At 47.2% G+C, this 17,811-nt stretch overlaps 1 protein-coding gene across 8 annotated transcripts in view; it reads left to right on the plus strand.

Moving 5' to 3' along the window:
- MSH5 (mutS homolog 5) overlaps positions 1–17,811 on the plus strand; it is a 419,392-nt gene that overhangs the window by 177,557 nt on the left and 224,024 nt on the right. For 7 of the 8 annotated variants that reach the window (XM_063938069.1, XM_063938065.1, XM_063938070.1 and 4 more), the window contains exons 2-6: positions 4,708–4,789; positions 6,530–6,653; positions 8,216–8,296; positions 9,123–9,194; positions 13,273–13,394. In XM_063938069.1, coding sequence (XP_063794139.1) covers positions 4,715–4,789; positions 6,530–6,653; positions 8,216–8,296; positions 9,123–9,194; positions 13,273–13,394 — 474 coding nt within the window. In that variant the 5' untranslated portion in view covers positions 4,708–4,714. Of the gene's footprint in view, positions 1–4,707; positions 4,790–6,497; positions 6,654–8,215; positions 8,297–9,122; positions 9,195–13,272; positions 13,395–17,811 lie in introns of those variants that run through there. The other variant, XM_063938072.1, reaches the window with a different exon arrangement.

The raw sequence follows: 17,811 nt of genomic DNA on the forward strand, positions 1-17,811 counted from the left end.
ATAACCCTGTCACCAAGGACAAGGGTGTCCCTTCTGTGGTGGTTGCAGAGTGCTCATCTTCTAGAGGGCCGCAGATTAGGCATTCAGGACTGGGTCCTGGTGACCACTGATGCCAGCCTGCGAGGCTGGGGAGCAGTCACACAGGGAAGGAATATCCAGGGCTTATGGTCAAGCCTGGAGACATCACTTCACATAAATATCCTGAAGCTAAGGGACATTTACAATGCTCTAAGCTTAGCAAGACCTCTGCTTCAAGGTCAGCCGGTGTTGATCCAGTCGGACAACATCACGGCAGTCACCCACGTAAACAGACAGGGTGGCACAAGAAGCAGGAGGGCAATGGCAGAAGCTGCAAGGATTCTTCGCTGGGCGGAAAATCATGTGATAGCACTATCAGCAGTATTCATTCCGGGAGTGGACAACTGGGAAGCAGACTTCCTCAGCACGACCTCCACCCGGGAGAGTGGGGACTTCACCCAGAAGTCTTCCACATGGTTAAAAACTCGACAGGTATTGCGCCAGGTCCAGGGACCCTCAGGCAATAAGCTGTAGACGCTCTGGTAACACCGTGGGTGTACCAGTCAGGGTATGTGTCCCCTCCCCTGCCTCTCATACCCAAGGTACTGAGATTGATAAGATGGAGAGGAGTAAGCACTATATTCGTGGCTCCGGATTGGCCAAGAAGGACTTGGTAACCGGAACTTCAAGAGATGCTCACGGAGGATCCGTGGCCTCTACCTCTAAGAAGGGACCTGCTCCAGCAAGGACCCTGTCTGTTCCAAGACTTACCGCGGCTGCGTTTGACGGCATGGCGGTTGAACGCCGGATCCTGAAGGAAAAAAGGCATTCCGGATGAAGTCATCCCTATCCTGATCAAAGCCAGGAAGGATGTAACCGCAAAAACATTATCACCGCAATTGGCGAAAATATGTTGCGTGGTGCGAGGCCAGTAAGGCCCGACGGAGGAAATTCAACTGGGTCGATTCCTACATTTCCTGCAAACAGGAGTGTCTATGGGCCTGAAATTGGGGTCCATTAAGGTTCAAATTTCGGCCCTGTCAATTTTCTTCCAAAAAGAACTAGCTTCAGTCCCTGAAGTTCAGACGTTTGTAAAAGGGGTACTGCATATACAGCCTCCTTTTGTGCCTCCAGTGGCACTTTGGGATCTCAATGTAGTTTTGGGTTCCAAAAGTCACATTGGTTTGAACCACTTAAATCTGTGGAGTTAAAATATCTCACATGGAAAGTGGTCATGCTGTTGGCCCTGGCCTGGGCCAGGCGCGTGTCAGAATTGGCTGCTTTATCCTGAAAAAGCACTTATCTGATTTTCCATTCGGACAGGGCGGAATTGAGGACTCGTCCTCAGTTTCTCCCCAAGGTGGTTTCAGCGTCTCACCTGAACCAACCTATTGGTGGTGCCTGCGGCTACTAGGGACTTGGAGGCCTCCAAGTTGCTAGACGTTGTCAGTGCCCTGAAAATATATGTTTCCAGGACGGCTGGAGTCAGGAAATCTGACTCGCTGTTTATCCTGTGTGCACCCAACAAGCTGGGTGCTCCTGCTTCTAAGCAGACTATTGCTCGTTGGATTTGTAGTACAATTCAGCTTGCACATTCTGTGGCAGGCCTGCCACAGCCAAAAATCTATAAATGCCCACTCCACAAGGAAGGTGGGCTCATCTTGGGCGGCTGCCCGAGGGGTCTCGGCTTTACAACTTTGCCGAGCAGCTACTTGGTCAGGAGCAAATACGTTTGTAAAATTCTACAAAATTGATATCCTGGCTGAGGAGGACCTGGAGTTCTCTCATTTGGTGCTGCAGAGTCATCCGCACTCTCCCGCCCGTTTGGGAGCTTTGGTATAATCCCCATGGTCCTTACGGAGTCCCCAGCATCCACTTAGGACGTTAGAGAAAATAAGAATTTACTTACCGATAATTCTATTTCTCATAGTCCGTAGTGGATGCTGGGCGCCCATCCCAAGTGCGGATTGTCTGCAATACTTGTACATAGTTATTGTTACAAAAATCGGGTTATTATTGTTGTGAGCCATCTTTCAGAGGCTCCTCTGTTATCATGCTGTTAACTGGGTTCAGATCACAGGTTATACGGTGTGATTGGTGTGGCTGGTATGAGTCTTACCCGGGATTCAAAATCCTTCCTTATTGTGTACGCTCGTCCGGGCACAGTATCCTAACTGAGGCTTGGAGGAGGGTCATGGGGGGAGGAGCCAGTGCACACCAGATGGTCCTAAAGCTTTCTTTAGATGTGCCCAGTCTCCTGCGGAGCCGCTATTCCCCATGGTCCTTACGGAGTCCCCAGCATCCACTACGGACTATGAGAAATAGAATTATCGGTAAGTAAATTCTTATTTTTCTTGTGTCAGTAATACTTTTCTATTTAGTTACTGTTGTAGTCAAAGAGCTTGATAAATGCCAGTAACATGTAAAATAGAATTGTACTTAGTGGGATGGAAAATAATGAAATACTGTACAGTGTAACTGAGACACTATCATATTTTTGTCCTACCAGGGTGATATCAGTGTCGGCAGTGACACCTACAGGCATAGAGGATCATTTAATAGCAAATAAATACAATATTACGGAAACGTTATATATCGTACTTAAGTAGTTTAATGATTCTTTTATGCATACTTTAATGTATTTTCTTTTTGATTACCCTTATGACTTCAATGATTTACATTGTTTTATATATATACAGAGATATCTTGACTGCTTAACCCAGGCCTGTCCAAAGTCCGGCCTGGGTGCCAATTGCGGCCCGTGCTGACATTTCCACCGGCCCGCAGCCTCTGCTCACATTTCCCCTCTGCTCACATTTTCACTGGCCAGCAGCCTCTGTGCAGCCGGAAGCGGCCAGAGCAGTAGACACGGGACGCCAGAGGGAGGGACTCACAGTGAGGACAGAGCAATCCAGTGGCGTCCCAGCAGCTGATGGTGGGGCCCCCGCGAGCGCGCATTTACCTTCCCAGTAGAGGCGGAAGGACTTCCGGCTTTCTTACTGTCTGGAGCGGGTGAGGGGGTGCCGGTCGCCACTGTGAAGCTGTGAAGTTTTTGCCGTCTTTCTGGCGAGTGTGCAGGTGGTGGGGCAGGAGTGCTGGATAATGCTGCAGTATGCTGGAGGGAGGGGGGATTAGGGGTATTGGCACACTGTAGGGATGATTCTGGCAGCACTGCTAGGGGCATATAATGTGTATTTGGCACTGGTGGCATTTGTGTATCTGGCAGCACTGGGGGCATTTGTATATCTAGCAGCACTGCTGGGGAAATTTGTGTATCTGGCAGCAATGTTCGGGGCATATAATGTGTATCTGGCAGCACTGCTGGGGGCATATAATGTGTATCTGGCAGCACTGCTGGGGACGTATAATGTGTATCTTGCAGCACTGTCGGGGCATATAATGTGTATCTGGCAGCACTGCTGGTGGCATATAATGTGTATCTGGCAGCACTGTGGGGGCATATAATGTGTATCTGGCAGCACTGCTGGGGGCATATAATGTGTATCTGGCACTTGGGGCATTTTTGTAGCTGGCAGCACTGGGGGCATTTGTGAATCTAGCAGCACTGATGGGGGCATATAATGTGTATCTGGCAGCACTGTTGGGGGCATATAATGTGTATCTGGCACTTGGGGCATTTGTGTAGCTGACAGCACGGGGGGCATTTGTGAATCTAGCAGCACTGCTGGGGGCATATAATGTGTATCTGGCAGCACTGCTGGGGGCATTTGTGTATCTGGCAGCACTGCTGGGGGCATATAATGTGTATCTGTCAGCATTGTGGGGGCAGAAAATGTGTATCTGGCAGCAACCCTGGGGGCATATACTGTAATGTGTATCTGGCACTGGGGTCATTTGTGTATCTGGCAGCACTGCTGGGGGCATTTGTGTATCTGGTCGGCCCCCACAAATTTTTACCTCACCAAATCTGGCCCTCTTTGCAAAATGTTTCGACACACCTGGTTTAACCTCTGTACTGTATCACATAAGTTATTACTTTGCTTCAAATATAGTACATTTTAAGGTAAAGCCCAGTCCACCTTAGTTGTCAACAGGTGTACTGAGCTTCAGGTGTAACAGTAAGGTAGCGTCTAGTTTCCCTTCGTGGAGAGGACCTTTCCCATAATCCCCTGGGTCAATGTCACAAACTATTTGGAATAGTAACCTGTGGCGAGCGTCCACTGGTGCATAGGAAAAAAAAATTCATCTCAAACGAATGGAGAATGGACAAAACATTTAGGTGCTGTAAGGGCGGACATTCTCTCCTGCCCTCTCGTTATGTCACTTTCAGGTCCTGATCACGAAAGTAACATAGACACAGACGTAACAGTAATTCTGTATTTGTGGAAAGGAGGACAAGATTCGTACTAGACAACTTTATTTATATTGCACATTGCAGTGTTAATGATTTATTATCTCTCTTGAAGAGATTTAAGTGTTATTTATAGTGTTTAATTAAATTGATAATCCATTTTATTGTTTGCACTACCATTGTTTATATGCAATTATTTATGTATCTATTGTCTATGGTTTACATATAATTCCCTTGTTAGGAGCTGCATATAATATGTACTGTAGAGTTAATATTATTTATTACCATGAGGTTTATTACATTTTTGTTTTGTTGCTGTTCAACGTTATATTATCTTTCTGTTCAAACTATATTACACAGATATTTGTTTATTACAGGTGTCAAATGAATCATTTCCAGATGACACATACCTTTATAGTTACTGACTCTCAAGATGAAGATGAGGAACAACAATCAGAGGTGTTGTGCTATTACATATGCCCATATACCCAGCGGGCACTCAGGGGATGAGGAACAATTTACCCAAGGCTTTGATTGACCATGGCAGCTGTCTGTAATGACCCTGTTTTCTAACACTGGTTACCATATTACCCTCCGGGGGGTGGTCTTCAGTTTGCCGGCTGTCGGTAGAATAAACAGTGTGCCACCGTGCCCGCAAGGGGCTCATTTGCGCTCGCCACGCTGTCGGTATGCTGGCGGTCGGGATCCCGGCGCCGGTATGCTGGTTGCCGGGAGCCCGGCCGCCAGCATACCATACTACACCCAGCAGGGGTGTAGTATGGTATGCCGGCGTCAGGCTCCCGGCGACCAGCATACCGGCGCCAGTAGCCCGACCGCCGGCATACCGACAGTGTGGCGAGCGCTAATGAGCCCCTTGCGGGTTCGCTGCGCTTGCCACGCTGCGGGCACGGTGGCGCGCTACGCGCGCCACACTATTTTATTCTCCCTCCAGGGGGGTCGTGGACCCCCACGAGCGAGAATAAGTGTCGGTATGCCGGCTGTCGGAATTCCGGCGCCGGTATTCTGTGCGCCAGGATCCCGACAGCCGGCATACTGAAGACCACCCCCCTTCGGGCATATTGACACTTTTTCTCCCTCTTGGGGATCCACGACCCCCCTGGAGGGAGAATTAATAGCGCGCGCCACCATGCCCGCAGCGTGGCGAGAGCAGTGAGCCCGCAAGGGGCTCATTTGCGCTCGCTACGCTGTCGGTATGCCGGCGGTCGGGATCCAGGCGCCGGTATGCCGGCCGCCGGCATACCATACTACACCCTTATGCGGGTATGTGTTGGAATAATGTGGGAGCTAGGTATAGTCCTGGGTTATTAGTGCAGCTTTTCATGTGTAGAGAGTTTGGCTGCCAATTTAGATATTTTAGATTGCTGTGTTTGCGGGCCCAAATAATCAAGTTACTCCATTATCTGTTTGGGATTGATCAGGTGCAGCTTGGAACTGTCTATAATATGTCTGTGTGTGTAGTCATCATCCAGTCACTCTTAGCCCCAAGTGAGATGCTCGACCAATGAGACACTGATCTGGTGTCTGGCTGCCCAATCTGTATGACTGTATTGTAAGGTTTACATATAGGATAAAATAAGTCATGTAAACAGAAATGTATTATTGTGTGTCTGAGCTATTATGAGCAATCTATTATTGCAATTAAAGACTTGTTCTTTTTCCCAGCAGTGTCTGTGGAGACACATGCTGACAATATCTATTCATTTGCTGTGCTTTTGTCATTATCATTTTTTAAAATGATGAACTTGGAATTGTCTGACATAAAAGAACACAAATTAAAATCTATGTAGCATTGGGTTATTTAATATGTTCTTGTACAAAGTATCAGAAAAGCAGGCTTCGTGGCTCACACATATAAACCGCCAAAGGGGCAAAGGTATCAAACCTTGTAAAGAGAACAAGTGGAAAAGTTGGCCATAACAATACACCAGCTTCATACTATAATTTATAAAGTACGTACATTCTATAAAATGATACGTACAGTAGCAGCTGATTGGTTGTACGGTCACCTTCTCCACCTGTCCTTTGTAGAAGGTTTGATACATCTCCCCGTCAATCACAAATGTGAACGTTGAGAATATACGTCTTGTTGGGTCTTGCTTCCACTCTGGCTCGGTGGATGAATACTGTTGTTGATGCCTCCTGATAGGATAAAAGCATCCTGTGGTGTGTTTGCTTCAGATATACCTAAGTGTGCTATGGCAATCCGGACTGCTCGCTGTCGCATATTACGTATCAGGTGACTGTTCCGTTCACTACATGCCAGACACTCCAGACACGGATCAACTCCAGCTGCTTAGCCGAGGTAAGCGCAGAGTAACTTTCATCACTATTGCTTCTCCGATACTTACTTCTAGCCGATTCTCTAAGACTCATTTACTATCATCTGTCCATTAGTACAGTGGTTCTCAAACTGTGTGTGCTGTCGCACCCTGGGGTGCCTCGGGACACTTGCAGTGGTGACTTGGATTGGTGGTCCAGGACCAATTCAAATTATTTCACAATAATTATTTCACAATTCACAGGGACCATACAGTAGATCTTGTGGCCACAAACATAAGTAACTTCCTGATCTGATCTTACAGTAGTAGTTGGGTTTTAGGCTTCAATCAGAAAAAAAAGCAACCCGGCTACTGTATGTGACAGGCACATTAGATGACACCATGGTTCTCCAAGTGTAAACATGTAGTCACAATCGCGACGGTCGGCATCCCGGCGTCGGTATGCTGACCGCCGACATCCTATACCCAACCCAAATGTTGTTCATTTCTCTGATAAAAACACTACATGTATTTCATTTTATATCTGGGTAGTTCAAATACCCTATAGTGTATTTGCATTAGTAATTGTATTTCAGTGCAATCTGTTTATCTTGAACCGCAATCAGTACCTTATTAGTGTCTTGGTTATCACGTATGGACCTGTAGTGCATTCTTAGTTCCTCCTTCAGTGATGTCTTCATGCAATATTGACCTTTCCCCATATATTACCTGATCCCCCTCTCCTATCATTTCCATTGTTCCTAAACATGTTATATCCTTCCACATCCACTCTCTAATTATGGTGGTCATTCCTCCGAGTTGATCACTCGCTAGCAGTTTTTAACAGTCGTGCAAACAATATGCCGCCGCCCACTGGGAGTGTATTTTAGCTTAGCAGAAGTGCGAACGAAAGGATCGCAGAGCGTCTACGAAATTTTTTTGTGCAGTTTCAGAGTAGCTTCAGACCTACTCAGCGCTTGCGATCACTTCAGACTATTCAGTTCCTGTTTTGACGTCACAAACACGCCCTGCGTTCGCCCAGCCACGCCTGCATTTTTGTTTTTTCAAACACTCCCTGAAAACAGTCCGTTGACACCCAGAAACGCCCTCTTCCTGTCAATCACTCTGCGGCCAGCAGTGCGACTGAAAAGCTTCGCTAGACCCTGTGTGAAACTACATTGTTCGTTGTAATAGTACATTGCGCGTGCGCATTGCACCGCATACGCATGCGCAGAAGTGCCGTTTTTTAGCCTCATCACTGCACAGCAAACGAAAAGCAGCTAGCGATCAACTCGGAATCACCACCTTTGAGTATTCACTATGTTTTACCTTTAGTTAATGTGCCTTTATTCCAATGTGGAACACTTTAAATTGTAGGGATGTAAAGCAGGTTGATGGGCTCTGAGCTCATAGTATACGTAACACTTAGACATACAGTATACTGTACCTGTAAACTCTATTTAGATCTGTCAGGAATCTCCTATGGGTTTCTAGTGGTTTGATATCTTGCTTTTTCTGCATCCCAGGGTCACTGTAATTTTGTCTGCAATATCTCTCCTCCAATTGTAAGTCATTATACTGTCACCACTGTCTCATTTCCTTCTAGTGATTGCTGACCTGCAGCCAAGATGTATTGTCACCAGCGCAAAGCAGGAGCAGAACCTCGCTGACTTTCTCCGGACCTTGAGTAAATGAAATTACTAACGCCAAAGCTCTTCTCTCCATTCATTTCCCCCGTCTTTTATTCTTTCATCATATTAATGAATCGTCTCGTCCCCTGTGATAACTAATTTACTTCTATCTTTAAATGGGTGTAGTACAAAATGTCCACATTCAGAATATTGACATGAACGATATGTCGACGTACGACACATTGGCATTGTCGGAATGTTGACATTATGCATGTCAACAGTCGACAACGATTTTCGACATAATAACTATGGGAGAAATTCATGTCATTGATCCCCTGGGGCTATTCAGTTGGCCCCAAAGTGAGCTTGTGAACCCCCCCCCCCAGCCCGGTGACTACAGGGTTAACGGGATCCCTGACCCTGTTAACACACAAATCTGTGAACTTTTCACAGATTCTGTGTGTTAACACCTATTAACACGTGTTAACGCCGATTACCATGTTAAGTTAATGGAAGTTAACAAGGGGCTCGGGTGAAAAATGGGCTGGAATGGAATAGTCCCGGACGTTAAAGTCCGAGGCTACCACCCTCTTTCACCCACTGTAATTTACTGCGGTAATTGAATTCCCCCTAATGATAACATTATGTCCATATTGACATAATGGGGGAGATTCAAATGTTTGAAAAGTTGGTTGGGCATCTGTTTTTTCCTATCTAATAGACAGGAAAACACAGACACCCAACTGACTTTTCAAACATTTGAATTCCCCCCTATGACTACATACCCTTCAAATATCTAATTTAGGTGTTTAAATTACCCAGCAGTTTCCCTTCTACTTATAAAACTACTACATCCGCCACTGACTGGTTATCTCTTCCCAGACTCTGCTGCAGATGGAGAAGCTGATGGGAGATACAGAGCTGAGATAGTTCTCTTTCCACGTGTGGACTTTGGTAATCAGCCTTACACAGCATTCTTTCTGTTTCCGCTTTTTCGGAAGCAAATTGTGATTATCTTCTCAGCATTCACTCGGCTTCACTGGGAAAGTCAGTAATTAAGGAGAGGTTCTGTGTCCAATGTTCATGTGTATGTAGGAATGTAGGTGGTCATTCCGAGTTGTTCGCTCGCAAGCTGCTTTTAGCAGCTTTGCACACGCTAAGCCGCCGCCTACTGGGAGTGAATCTTAGCTTATCAAAATTGCGAACGAAAGATTCGCAATATTGCGATAAGACATCTCTGTGCAGTTTCTGAGTAACTCGAGACTTACTCGGCATCTGCGATCAGTTCAGTGCTTGTCGTTCCTGGTTTGATGTCACAAACACACCCAGCGTTCGCCCAGACACTCCTCCGTTTCTCCAGCCACTCCCGCGTTTTTCCCAGAAACGGTAGCGTTTTTCACACACACCCATAAAACGTCCAGTTTCCGCCCAGAAACACCCACTTCCTGTCAATCACATTACGATCACCAGAACGAAGAAAAAACCGTGAGTAAAATTCCTAACTGCATAGCAAATTTACTTGGCGCAGTCGCAGTGCGAACATTGCGCATGCGCACTAAGCGGAAAATCGCTGCGATGCGAAGAAATTTACCGAGCGAACAACTCGGAATGACCCCCGTAGAGAATTGTGATTATGTTGCATGCAATTCTGTCTGTGTATCGTATTGTGTGATTTCTTAGCAGACTTGGGTTTGCAAGTGCAGCTAGGGTAAGTTTCTGGTAGCATGTTGCAGGGTATTGAGAGGTGGGCATATGCAGTCACATCTCTCGCACAAGTGATAGAGCTGCTACAAATGTGTGCTGGTGGAGTCTGCTCTTACAAGTGGATTTATGGTGGCGGTGCGTTCCCATAGACGCGTCCATCTCTGTATACAGGCGGAAATCTGCATTTATTTCCCAACATGTAAAGTCTGAATCAGGTCAGGATCGAAAGAGAAAAAGGAGAAGAAGATTAGCCATATGGAAAAGCGGGTGAGAGGAAGGCCAACTACTGTAAGAAGAAGTTGTAGTAGTCAAGCTGAGAGATAAGTAGACAATGAACAAGGGATGTAGGACCCTATTCAGTAAGGATTCTTTTGCTCGCATGCTGGGGTCCGCCTATCGCAGGGCAAGGCCGCCCAGCATGCAGCCCACTGCCCGGGTGGTATTTAGTTTGCTGGCTGTTGGGATCCCGGCGCACAGTATACCGGCACCGGAATACCAACACCCGGCACACCGTCACCTTTTCTCCCTCTTGGGGGTCCACGACCCCCTGGAAGGAGAATAGATAGCGTATCGCGCCACCGTGCCCGCAGCGTGGCGAGCGCAGCGAGCCCGCAAGGGACTCATTTGCACTCGCCCAGCTGTCGGTATGCCAGCGGTCGGGATTCCGGCGCTGGTATGCTGGTCGCCGGCATACCATACTACACCCTACTGCCCACCCAGTGCGATCACGTTGAAATTGCGATCGCACCGCAATTTCAGCGTGATCGCTGAAATTGTGGATGGCTCCTGCCGGCGCAGCCTGGCTGCGACGACAGGAGGCCCGTCGCCATCTTTTTGATCGGAGCGCCTGTGTGTGACGTCACGCAGCCACCAGGATACCGCTGCTGACACGCCCCCCATTCGGAAGCCACAGCCTTCCGCAACGCTCTGTTTCTGCCCTTGAAACGGAGCATTGCTGCCTCTCTCCCGCCCCGCGATTGCCTCTGCCTGTCCATTAGGGAGAGGCGTTTGCATTTACTGCAAGTCATCCGCAGTAAATGCAGGCGCATGCGCAGGACGGACCCTGCGCATGCGCCCGCATCGTCATTGTATTTTTTGCGGATGGATTGCGATTTGCGATCCAACCTGAATGAGGCCCTTAGTATGAGTAAGAAGAGGCGTATTCTTGCAGTTCAAAAGAAAAAGGCAGCAAGACTGTGTGAGGTACCTGAATGTGGAGTGAGGTTGAGGGTGGCAATAAAATAATGGGCATGCGGAACATGGGTGATCATGAATTCATCTGTGAGGGAGATGTGAGGAAGCATAGTGACATTGGGAGAGGGAATGATGATGTTTTGGACATACAGGGCCTGAGAGTTGCATGCAAGTTATCCACAGGTGTGGCTGCTCTACATGCTGGGAAATACAGTACATGCGGATCAATGGCTGTATTCAGAGTTGGATGCATCATTACGGCCGCACCACCCCTGTATGTTTGTGAAACTATTAGCATGAAATTGTAGACAAGACGGATCTTTGCATACGCTCAAGTCTGCTTAGCCAACAAATCCACCTACATGACCGGGATATGCCCTCAGAACACTTAGCTTACGTGTAAACTCCCAGTTATCACAAATTACACCCAGATGCTGCCCGTACTTGATCATAGTTGTATGCTCAGCTTGGATGTATGAACAGTCCTATACATCTCAAGATGTGTCTGCAAAATGGTGATGCATGCGTATGTAAACCATCCTAAAAGAGAAGGAGATGGGTCATGGGAAGGTAGGTTGATTTAGTGACATCTGTATAGAGGTGGTTGTAGAAGCCCAACGAGCATATGAACTCATAGACAATAGGTGCAAAGAGAGAAAAGTAGAGGCCTGAGAACATAGCCTTTAGGGATCCCAACAGATAGAGGGAGAGGAGGGGGATTTGAGTCAGTAATAGGGACACAGAAGAAGCAATCCTAGAGTTGGGAGGCAAACCAGAACACAGCGCTGTGAAGGCTGTTAAGTGAAGAGGGTGATCAGCATTCTTATAAGCAGCAGAGAGATCAAGGAATATTACCAGTGAGAATTTACCCTTCTAGTAATCTAAGAGGAGATAATTGGTCACTTTGGTGAAAGCAGCCTCAGTGGAATTGAGAGTGCGGGATCCGTAATGCAGATGGCAAGAAGAGAGTGTGGAGAGAACGTGGGCCAGGTGATTGTAGAAAAGCAATTAGAGAAGTCTGGATGCAAAGAGGAACAGAGAAAGGGGATATAGCTGGAAAGAGAGGTAGCATGAATTTTATCTACTTGAGTAAAGAAGATAACGGAGCATGTTTTGTTGTGGAGGAAGATTCTGGTAGAGAGAAAAAGGTTGAAGAGGTGAGCATAGTGCCAGCAAGAATTGTAGAAATGGGAGCGGAGGATTTGGGAGTTGAACAGTTTTGAGGGTGAAAAGTGGAACAGAGGAGTGTTAAGACCTTGGACTACATTACAGGAGACATACAACTGAGGGTGGGTAGGTGAGTGGAGGAGAGTGTGGGTGTGGGGGGATGGATTTGTCATGAGGTGATTAAATGATGGATAGTAAGTTTGCTTGGCAAGAGAGAGGGCGGTATAATTGAAAGACAGGAATTTGGAGGATTAAGCTGGGTACATACTAGAAGATCCTGGATCGTGGATGACGGCACGACCAATAGAACGATATGTTGGTCGGCCATACACACTGAACTATGTTGGTCGGCCATACACACTGAACAAAATAGCGCATGATCAAGCGATATATCGTTCAGTGGCCACATCCAGGAGCATCGTGTTCCTGACAATGTCTTCGGATTGGCCTGCATTGTGGTCTGTGAGCGGGAAAGACTGATTTCGAGAAACTGTAAATGTTTAAGAGATGGGAGAACACAAGGTCATGGGAGTTACCATCGCAATGGTACAGTGTGTTATATAGCCAGAGAGTAATGATGTAGGCTATATTGGTTTTTCTTATTAAATTGTAATCTGGAACTATAACATTATGCAAAAATTGGGATTATTCCAAAAATTCTTATACAATTATATTTTATATAAAAAAAGGAGCAAATTCAGAGAAATGAGACACAACATAAACTACTGTATAATATTGCTACAATGCCAAATGTACTATTTTAGCTTTTATTTTGTGTTTGCAGTTTATGCATCACTTAGTATGCTGTTACACTAATGTGCACATTATTCTCAGTTATCATAACAATGCTTTCATTACATCAGCTGCTCTGGTTTCCTAGATACTGTATGTCTGAAAATGTTCCATAAAGTGATAGAAACTGGAATAATTTGACTTATAATAGTATGTGTCCCTGTCTCATAATCAGCACTGCCCATCTGTAAGCAGAGGATCCTCTCAGGAAATTTCTCTTCCCTGCCTTCTAACCTCACTGAGCCACAGAAGATTCTGCATCTCTCCTCCATCATTCCCTTTGACTGCCCTCTTATGGTGAGGATTAAGAACGTTTTACACATTATATTGTCATTAATAGTTGGCCAAATCACGGATTTATGGGCCCTACACACTAAGCGATAACACTGAAAGATATGAACGATCTTGTTCATTAATGAACGAGATATCATTCATATCTTTCAGTGTGTATGCCCCAACAATGAATGACGCGCGGCCCCGCGCTCGTTCATCATTGGTGCCGGCTCGTTTATACATGCAGGCCAATATGGACAATCTAGTTCATATCAACATGCAGCGCTATGGGGCCGGGTGACGGGTGTGTGTGGGGGGGGGTGTGTGTGTGTGTGAAGAAACCAACTACCGCCGGGGTGTCAGTTGGCCATATCGGCCTTCGGGCACCTCGGCGGCATATCCACCAGTGTGTAGGGCCTATACAAATGTGTGCTGTAAAATGGAGCATGTATGTGTCTATCTTAAGTAGCACATAGCTTGCAACTCAATCCCATAAATTTGTCTCAGGAAGGAAGACAGAGTCCCAGCTTGGCAGCACAGGGCTGAATTCACTAAGGGAATCGGGCCCCATAGAGAAAAACAGCCCAGTTATAAAAGCAATGAAGATCCTCCTATCACATATGTGTGCAGTGGGTGCTGGGTTAATTAATGTTAGTATATAGCATTTATATACAGTAAGTGTTGTTACAAGCCATTGAAAGCAAACATATGTTCTAAACGGACACTGGTGTTGCTTTCTTTTTGATGGTAACATCCTATTTGGGCATGAGGTAGACTAGATCATTTAGTAAGGTCACGATAGGAAGAATCTCTTTTCCCCCAGTAACCATTGACAGATTTAGAGGCCACAGTTATCAATCCTTTAATTTCTCAGATATCCTCAATCTACAGAGACTAATAAATTTGCTCCAGTGTCTCAAGAAGATATTGCTACATGCCAGACCTTACCAGATTTGACTTGCTGTCTGCAGTTGTCTCCCAGAGGCACCAGGGCAACCCTCTCTGGGCACCGCCATCTTGTTTCCATCATGGCCCGGATCTAATAAAATCCAACTACTGGGTGCTGGCAACAATTTTTCTCTAACGTCCTTGAGGATGCTGGGACTCCATAAGGACCATGGGGAATAGACGGGCTCCGCAGGAGATAGGGCACTTTAAGAAAGCTTTGGACTCTGGGTGTGCACTGGCTCCTCCCTCTATGCCCCTCCTCCAGACCTTAGTTTTACACTGTGCCCAGAGCAAGAAGGGTGCACTGCAGAGAGCTCTCCAGAGTTCTCTGCCTAGAAGCATTTTTGTTTGTTTGTTTTTTTCTACCTTTTACTACTTTTTCACAGGGAGCACTGCTGGCAACAGGCTCCCTGCATCGAGGGACTGAGGAGAGAGGAGCAGACCTTCTTGTCAAAGATAGGCTCTGCTTCCTCGGATACTGGACACCATTAGCTCCAGAGGGGGTGAACGCAGGTTCTTACTGGGCGTCCACCCCCGGAGCCGCGCCGCCGTTCTCCTCACAGAGCTAGAAGTACAAAAGACAGAAGTCGTCAGGCGGCAGAAGCCTTCAGCTTCACTGAGGTAACGCACAGCACTGCAGCTGTGCGTCATTGCTCCCATACACCTCACATACTCTGGTCACTGTAAGGGTGCAGGGCGCAGGGGGGGGGGCGCCCTGGGCAGCAATATAAACCTCTGCATGGCAAAAAGACTATATACATGTACAGGTGGGCTCTGTACATGTATATAAAAGAGCCCCCGCCATATTTTACTAAGTTTGAGCGGGACAGAAGCCCGCCGCTGAGGGGGCGGGGCTTCTCCCTCAGCACTCACCAGCGCCATTTTCTCTCCACAGCACTGCTAAGAGGAAGCTCTTCGGACTCTCCCCTGCTTACACACGGTGAAAGGGTGCTTAAAAGAGAGGGGGGGGGGGCACATAATTGGCGGTTTACATATTATACAGCGCTGCTGGGGAAAAACATTTTGTGTTGGTCTCCAGGGTTATTGCGCTGGGGTGTGTGCTGGCATACTCTCTCTCTCTGTCTCTCCAAAGGGCCTTGACAGGGATACTGTCTTCAGGAAAGGGGTTCCCTGTGTGTGTGTGAAGTGTGTCGGTACGCGTGTGTCGACATGTTTGACGAGGAAGGCTCGCTTAATGTGGAGGGGGAGTGCTTGAATGTCAGGTCACCGTCGGCAACGCCGACACCGGAATAGGTGGATATGCTGAATGTCTTGAATGCAAATGTCAATCTATTGCATAAAAGATTAGACAAGGCAGAAGCTAGGGATCAGTCAGATAGCCAGTCCATGCCTGTCCCTGGGGCGCCAGGTCCTTCGGGGTCTCAGAAGCGCACCTTATCCCAGATCGATGACACAGATCCCGACACAGATACTGACTCTAGTGTCGACTATGAAGATGCAAAATTACAGCCGAAGGTGGCTAAGGGTATACGGTACATGATTATTGCCATTAAAGAGGTTTTGCATATTACTGAGGAACCCCCTGTCCTGACATGAGGGTACACATGTATAAAGGGAAAAAGCCTGAAGTCACTTTTCCATCCTCATTTGAATTAAGTGACTTGTGCGAAATGGCTTGGGAATCTCCGGATAGGAGACCACAAGTTCCCAAAAGGATTCTCATGGCGTATCCTTTTCCACAAACTGATAGGATACGCTGGGAATCTTCGCCAAAAGTTGACAAGGCGCTGACACGTTTGTCCAAAAAGGTGGCACTGCCTTCTCAGGATACGGCTTCCCTCAAGGAACCTGCTGATCGCAGGCAGGAAATTACCTTAAAGCACATTTACAATCATTCCGGTACTATTGCTCGACCGGCTATGGCGTCGGCCTGGGTTTGTAGTGCGGTTGTGGCATGGGCAGATTCCTTATCTATGGAAATTGACACCTTAGATAGGGTCGCCATTCAAATGACCATAGAGCATATCAGAGATGCTGCCTTGTATATGAGGGATGCTCAGAGAGACATTTGTTTATTAAGCTCCAGAATAAATGCTGTGTCTATTTCTGCTAGGCGGCTCTTGTGGACCCGACAGTGGACGGGAGATGCCGATTCAAAGCGGCATATGGAGTCCTTGCCTTACAAAGGGGTGGAGTTGTTTGGAGACGGCCTCTCGGATCTTGTCTCTACGGCTACGGCTGGTAAGTCAAATTTCTTACCTTATGTCCCCCCGCAGCATACAAAAAAGGCACCTCATTATCAAATGCAGTCCTTTCGTTCCAATAAAAACAAGAAGGTACGTGGATCATCCTTTGTTGCCAGAGGGAAAGGCAGGGGAAAAAGCTGCACACAGCTAGTTCCCAAGAGCAGAAGTCCTCCCCTGCGTCTGCAAAGTCCACCGCATGACGCTGGGGCTTTCCGAAGGGAGGCAGATCTGGTGGGGGCTCATCTTCGATTTTTCAGCCACGTCTGGGTTCACTCGCAGGTGGATCCCTGGGCATTAGAGATTGTGTCTCAGGGATACAGGCTGGAATTCGAAGACTTGCCTCCTCGCCGATTTTTCAAATCGGCTCTGCCGGCTTCCCCGTCAGAGAGGGAGCTAGTGTTGGCAGCAATCCAAAAATTGTATATTCAACAGGTGATTGTCACAGTTCCTCATATCCAGCAAGGAGAGGGATATTACTCAACCCTGTTTGTGGTCCCGAAACCGGACGGTTCGGTCAGACCCATTTTAAACCTGAAATCTCTGAACCTGTACTTGAAGAGGTTCAAGTTCAAAATGGAATCACTCAGGGCGCTCATCGCCAGCCTGGAGGGGGGGGATTGGATGGTGTCCCTGGACATAAAGGATGCTTACCTTCATGTTCCGATATTCCCCCCGCATCAGGCGTTCCTGAGATTTGCAGTGCAGGACTGTCACTACCAATTTCAGACGTTGCCGTTTGGGCTTTCCACGGCCCTGAGAATTTTCACCAAGGAAATGGCGGAAATGATGGTGCTCCTGCACAGGCAGGGGGTCACAATTATCCCATACTTGGACGATCTCCTCATAAAGGCGAGATCTCGGGAGAGGTTGCTGGACAGCGTGTCTCTGTCCATGAAGACGTTGCAGATACACGGCTGGATTCTCAATATACCGAAGTCCCAGCTAGTCGCTACAACGCGTCTGACCTTTTTGGGGCTGATTCTAGATTCAGACCAGAAAAAGGTTTTTCTTCCGATCGAAAAGGTTCAGGAACTCATAGCCATGGTCAGGAACCTATTAAAACCAAAAAAGGTTTCAGTGCATCATTGCACGCGGGTCCTGGGGAAGATGGTGGCTTCCTACGAGGCCATCCCTTTCGGCAGGTTCCATGCAAGGACTTTTCAATGGGACCTCTTGGACAAGTGGTTCGGGTCCCATTTACAAATGCATCAAAGGATCACCCTGTCTACCAGGACCAGGGTATCTCTCCTGTGGTGGCTGAACAGTGCTCACCTACTAGAAGGTCG

The sequence above is a fragment of the Pseudophryne corroboree genome, chromosome 8 (assembly GCF_028390025.1).
Source record: "Pseudophryne corroboree isolate aPseCor3 chromosome 8, aPseCor3.hap2, whole genome shotgun sequence".
Lineage (NCBI taxonomy): Eukaryota > Metazoa > Chordata > Amphibia > Anura > Myobatrachidae > Pseudophryne > Pseudophryne corroboree.